Below are 6,880 nucleotides of genomic sequence, written 5' to 3'. Positions count from 1 at the left end.
CACTGGATGGCGCTTGTTATAAGTTATATTATAAGTCTCCGCTACACGAATACTGTGCCACTGGGGGGCCTAGTTAGGGGGACTCGTTTATTTATGAAAGACTAAGACTATTTTCCACATGTGTATTACTACGCCAGTATTAATATAAAGGGCCGCATCACGAAATTTCCGTGTCGACTTAAATGTGAAATCGAGGTATTGTAGCCTTCCGTCTAAAATAAAATCAAAGAATATTTACTTGACATTCGAAACTAAAATAGTCCGATATTTACAATAATACTGTTCATTGCTCCTGCGTGCCGAAACTATTTTATTAAACGTAGAAATACCTATTCCGTTTTAAAATTACAGTGTTCGACCTCATATTACTCCGAAAACGTCTGTGAAACCATAAATTTCTAATCGCTAAAAATTATTTTATGTTAGAGGGAAACACTACAACCGCGTCCCCCTACTGGTGGAATGCAGAAATACGTACCCTGAGTCATATTTTGCTTCTCTTTAGCCTTCCAAATAAAGGTACAGCGATGTTGAAGTTTCATCTCACAGTTTACAAAGCCTTGATAAACAATACGCTCTTTATGGCGAGCATTCGATGCAGGTCTAAATAAACCTGCTTAATATCTGACTTGAAGCGCCAGGTTAAGAATGACGCATTGTACTTTGTGGCCGCGATCGTAACAAACAGGGAAAAACTACGACTCACTGGAGAGTTTGTAAACAAACTGAAGCTACAGTAACTGACTGCCCCTGGAGCAGGAACTCTGTAACAAGTGGTTGACGCATCTCCTATTTAGTCTAACCTCGACACTTGATAACAGTGACAAAGATAGTAACAATGAAACACACCAACACAATGTCGTAACCTCGACACTTGATAACAGAATCAAAGATAGTAACAATGAAACACACCAACACAATGTCGTAACCTCGACACGTGATAACAGTGACAAAGATAGTAACAATGAAACACACCAACAGTGTCGTAATCTCAACACTTGATAACAGAATCAAAGATAGTAAAAAAAACATAATAACACACTGTCGTAACCTCGACACTTGATAACAGTAACAAAAATCGTAACAATGAAACACACAAACACAATGTTGTAACCTCGACAACAACAACTCCATACCAAGAATGGCAAAATCATTGAAAGGTCGATAACTAGGTTTGACTCAACATATAGTGAACAACGGTAACATGGAATTATTAACCAAAATGAAATTAAAATTATTTAAGCACTGTCTATTTGTTTGCTTTGATTTTTTTTTTAAGTGTGGATATACAGAATACATATGATCAACTTGGTCTTTGTACTAAACTTTAACTCCATCAATGTTTTTTTTTAATTTCGCGCAAAGCTACATGAGGTCTATCTGCGCTAGCCGTCCCTAATTTAGCAGTGAAAGACTAGAGGGAAGGCAGCTAGTCATCACCACCCACCGCCAATTCTTGGGCTACTCTTTTACGAGATTGACCGTCACATTATAACGCTCCCACGGCTGAAAGGGCGAGCATATTTGGTGGGATAGGGATTCGAACCCGCGACCCGCAGACTGCGAGTCGAGCACCCTAACCACCTGGCTGTAAACTATTTATTCATCAAATTACTCATTGGCCCACGAATCTTTAGGCTACAACGTTCTTAACAGCAAGTGAATCAAACAAAAACGCAATCACTATTACAGTTAATCCTACTAGTTAGTGCTGGAATTACTTTATGTATTTTACACAGAAACCGAGAAATTTCACTTTTTTCTTGGGTCTGTAACAGACAAAACCATAAAATTCATCAATATGGTGAAATAGGTGACCCCCCCAGCACCGGTACAGAAACAAGCTTTAATACTGATTTTAACGTTAGGCCTTAGACACAGAGTAACTCTTCAGGAATGATCTCAGCCAGAAGCTCTCTTGCGTTCGATTTGATTTCAGGTGCTATGAAACACGGAAGCAATTTTTTTCATGAGCTGAACGTTGTAAGTATTTAAATTTGTAGAGATGTTTTTAGTAGGACCGAGTACTGGTTTCAAAGCCTAAAAACATCACTCCTAACTTGAAGAATGTTTTGTTGTTGTGTTTTGAAGCATACTTCATGTAGAAGTGTTTAATATAACCCAAGTTTCTAAATCAAGGAGAAGTAATTTTAAAAAATCCTAAATTAATTATGCAGACTGCATTCTCAATTAAAGTGTTTGGCGATATAGTAATATTCCAGAGGGCGCCTCTATCCATGTTATTATAAACTTTTCTAATATTAGCAGTATAGGTGCGTGGGAATAATGGGGAATTGCTCAATTAAATACTACACCTTAAGTCCTTTGCTTCGTAGCATATATTTGGTGATTAACTTAAGAATGATTTGGAATTTTCTTTATATTGGCAATTTTGTTTAATAAACTTTACATGCTAACTGTTTACAACTGAAAACACGAATATCACGTAGGCACTACGCGTTCTGTGCGAGTGTAGAGTATAAAGTACTTCCTGTTTATCTTATTGTTGTTGTTTTTTCTCAGTATATGCTGTGTTCAGTTAACAAGAAACATGGTAAAATAAACAGGGTACAGAAAGATTGAGAACATTGATTTTTTGCAACCACAATCACTTATTACGGATACAGAGGGTGGGTTGTGTAGAAATAAGCATCAGAACAGATAGTTCCTTGATAGAGTTTTGTCATTTGAGGGTGCGTTGTACTGTTAGGAAGAAGCCTCAGAACAGACGGGTCTGTTGTGAAACTTGTATCACTAGAAATAAGCATCAGAACAGAGGGATCTTTGAGACAGTTTTGTTATTTGAAATAGCCTTTTGTAGGGGGTTTGCTCGTTTGATGTTTAAGTACAAATCTAGACGATGGGCTAACTGCACTGTGCCCACTACGGGTATTGAAAGCCGGTTTTTAACGTTATATACCTTCATATTGCCGCTTAGCCATTCGAGGGGGGGGGGGTGATGGAGGCTGTAGGGGGTTTGTACCATTCAGAATATGGTTCCCAACAGTTTGAAAACGAAGAACTACATAATTGTACAGCTATGCAAGAAAGTGTATGTATTATAACTGACCAGTAAAGTAACTAACAATAACGCATGCGTCTATTGGTTTCAAGCTAAAGGATCAACATTCATGTTATTGGGTACGTCTAGGTTACAACCTTTACCCTTCTATAACTTACGTCACAACATTTTAGGTACGCTTTATTTCCACAGTGTCCTCCAATTCTCCCCCTGTAAACGTGACTTTAGGTATGTCATATTTCTGGTAGTTGCCAGTATAGACTGTCCCTGTCTTCTTACAAGTCTGTTAAGCTTCGAGAATCTTATCATCCCGACAGAACTGTGAGAACATTGAACTATCGCAGACCGGGCGATGGCGCCAGACAGGTCAGTTAGCTCTGGTTTTAAAAGTGGCCAGCTGGGTCTCACTGGTAACTGTTTTTATACGTTTCTTATTTTCTTCATTTTGTACACTTGGGATTTATTCCTTGTATTGTAAATAAAGTTACATTTGCTTTATTTATGTAATGTGGGTAATTCCTCGTGCACCTGATTAACTGTCAAACTATCACACGACATCCTGCATAGCGTTCGTTAATTCGATTTCTCATCTTGGACGCAGATGTTATAAGACGGTCCCCCAAAGGTGCGTGTTTGAGCGTGACAAGTGTTCAGATGCACACTAATGGTTCAACGGTACCATGAGAAAATCCATGTTTACATATCTTTGTTCAGTTGCTGTAGAAGAATATCAATACCTTATTTAGATTTTTATTTTTACTCTTGACCCCACGATAATCTAGGGTCTAAAACTGCGATAAAGCCATGTGACTTTACTATTTGTTGACCAATACCATATGATACTATTTATTCTTGGTGTTCTGGCATATAACATCCTTCACTTCTTTTTAAAGTTGCAAAAACTATAATACAAAATTATCACACTCTCCTGAATAATTTTTGCTCAAGTTACATTTTTTTATTTTACATAACGAACTTTGGTTGATCTAATTAGTCCTATCAAATACCAGGTTATTGAATTACTTATTTTCTTCAACGATCTTAGAAATTATAAATCGAAGAATAAAGCCTAACACGGGATTGCTGAATTTTAGGAATTGAAATGTTCACTCTGGTTCACACTATTTATAAGTGAGCTAAATGACCTTTAGATTTCAGAACTGCTACCAAAGAAGATTGTTTGTTAGTTTTGAATTTCGCGCAAAGCTACACGAGGGCTATCTGCGCTAGCCGTCCCCAATTTAGCAGTGTAAGACTAGAGGAAAGGCAGCTAGTCATCACCACCCACCGCCAACTCTTGGGCTACTCTTTTATCAACGAATAGCGGGATTGACCGTCACTTTATAACGCCCCCACGGCTGAAAGGGCGAGCATGTTTGGTGGGACGGGGATTCGAACCCGCGACCCGCAGATTACGAATCGAGTTCCCAAACCACGTGGCCATGCCGACTACCAAAGAAGAAGGCAACCGATCAGAAGCACCTGCTGCGTGTAAAGCGTGATCAAGTGGTGTCTCGAACCTCGGACCTTTCTATCCGCAGCGCATAAAACCAATAAAAAAAAACAAACTAAAATTAAACTCTCTGTGGTTGTTTGTCGGTACTCACCATTCCCTGACAAAGACTGACAGAGACTCGAGACTGGTTGTCGCCTTCAACTAGACCCTTGTAATAACAGCGGCGTTCTGGAGCGCGATGTATCCACAGTGTTGCATTTTCGTCGTAAGAGTCTACCGTTTGTAGATGAAACTGTGGAGCTATAAAGCTGTCTTCATTTTCTAATGCCACAACGAATGTTCTGTTAAAGGCTATCCATTCATACACTACACTCTGTTCCCAGTCTTCCAAATTCCGCCAGCGGAAGTCCTGATGACCAGAAAGAGCCTGTCTATTGGCATCGAGACGGACCGGGTGCACCAACTGGGACTTCATGGGCAACGAACCTGCCGGCAAATCTGAGAAAAAAAAATAGAAGTTTAAATCTCATTAATCAAATACAGCACACCATTCTGTAGCAAACCGCGGACTGAAATCAGATCTGACAGGGTGTAGTACACTACTCAATGACGTAGTTGTTTACTTTCATAAAACGTCTGAAAACAAGAGGGAAAAAGTACCGCCCGTGTTTAAGACTAGACTGTACACATGTGAAACTCATTATCGCTAGGCCTTTTTCCTCCTTGCCCACGCGGTACACGTCCTGCATGTAGTTTTTATCTATTAACCAAGGGACAATAATTTCGTAAACTACATTTAGATACCCACGAGATACGACATTATAAACAAAATACACGATATGATAATGAAAGCGATGATATCTCGATAATTTTGTTCTTTAATCCCAGCTTATCACAGTATTAATCACAGTCAGGAGTGAGGAAGACTGGTAGCCAGCGGCTTTTCCTGGACACCTAGTATATACGAATACATTTTTATACGATTTAATAGTCGTTTAGAAATAGAAAGGAAGAAATATTATTTTCATACTTAAACAACCGAATTTTAATTTGAACGAAATAATTGTAGATCAAGAGAATGAGAGAGAACGACAAGCAAGCAGATAGATAGATAAGACATGGATAAAGAGAATGACCATGGTCGGCGCGTTATACACTAAGGCAGCGTTTCCCAAAGTGTGGAGCGTACCTCCCCAAGGGAGGGCAGTGATCTCTTAGGGGGAGGGGCGAGCGATTAGGAGAGTCAATAGTGCAATAATGTAAAATTAAGCGTTAATTTATTTTTTATTAATAGAAGTAGCAAGTAATTACTACAACGCACATCATTTTGTTGTGTGTCTGTATCACACATCGTCATTTAACTCACTTTTATAGCAAGTAATTACAACACACATCATTTTGTTGTGTATTACATTACATATCGTCATTTAACTCACTTTTATAGCAAGTAATTACTACAACACACATCATTTTGTTGTGTGTCTGTATTACATATCGTTATTTAACTCACTTTTATAGCAAGTAATTACAACAACACACATCATTTTGTTGTGTCTGTATTACATATCGTTATTTAACTCACTTTTATAGCAAGTAATTACAACAACACACATCATTTTGTTGTGTGTCTGTATTACACATCGTCATTTAACTCACTTTTATATCAAGTAATTACTACAACACACGTCATTTTGTTGTGTGTCTGTATTACCCATCGTCATTTAACTCACTTTTATAGCAAGTAATTACTACAACACACATCATTTTGTTGTGTATTACATTACATATTGTCATTTAACTCACTTTTATAGCAAGTAATTACTACAACACACATCATTTTGTTGTGTGTCTGTATTACATATCGTCATTTAACTCACTTTTATAGCAAGTAATTACTACAACACACATCATTTTGTTGTGTATTACATTACATAATGTCCGTTATTAACTGTGATGTTTATTACATGCCCGTTATTAACTGTGATGTTTATTACAAGCCCGTTATTAACTGTGATGTTTATTACATGCCCGTTTTTTTCTATAGTAAAATATTATCCAATTGCTTATTTCCGATTTGTTTGTTGTTACCTATACTCTGTCCACAGAGAATATCGAAATCCGAGTTTTAGCGTTTTAAGCCCCAGACTTCCCGGGTGAGGCGGTGGTGGGGCAATCTGCTTGTATGATAGTGTTTGCCCTTAGTGCAGCATTTCCCAAACTTTTTTCATTCACGCCCCTTTAGTAAATAACCTTTCTTGCACACCTCTTTTTTTTAATGAGTGAAAAAGTGATTTAAATGGCGATATGTAATACACAGATACACAACAAAATGATGTGTGTTGAAATTACTTGCTATAAAAAGTGAGTTAAATGACGAGTAATAAACATCACAGTTAATAACG

The 6,880-nt window shown here is 37.9% G+C and overlaps 1 protein-coding gene across 1 annotated transcript in view; it reads right to left on the bottom strand.

Annotated features, from left to right (window-relative positions):
• Nucleotides 1-6,880, bottom strand: part of LOC106469216 (A disintegrin and metalloproteinase with thrombospondin motifs 20-like) — a 113,302-nt gene that overhangs the window by 101,920 nt on the left and 4,502 nt on the right. The window contains exon 2 of the mRNA XM_022397666.1: nt 4,630-4,976. Coding sequence (XP_022253374.1) covers nt 4,630-4,976 — 347 coding nt within the window. The remainder of the gene's footprint in view (nt 1-4,629; nt 4,977-6,880) is intronic.

This window comes from Limulus polyphemus, unplaced genomic scaffold (assembly GCF_000517525.1).
Source record: "Limulus polyphemus unplaced genomic scaffold, Limulus_polyphemus-2.1.2 Scaffold3360, whole genome shotgun sequence".
In the NCBI taxonomy this organism is placed as follows: domain Eukaryota; kingdom Metazoa; phylum Arthropoda; class Merostomata; order Xiphosura; family Limulidae; genus Limulus; species Limulus polyphemus.
Note: the sequence above shows the minus strand (reverse complement) of the source record. Positions and strands in the feature narration are given on the sequence as shown.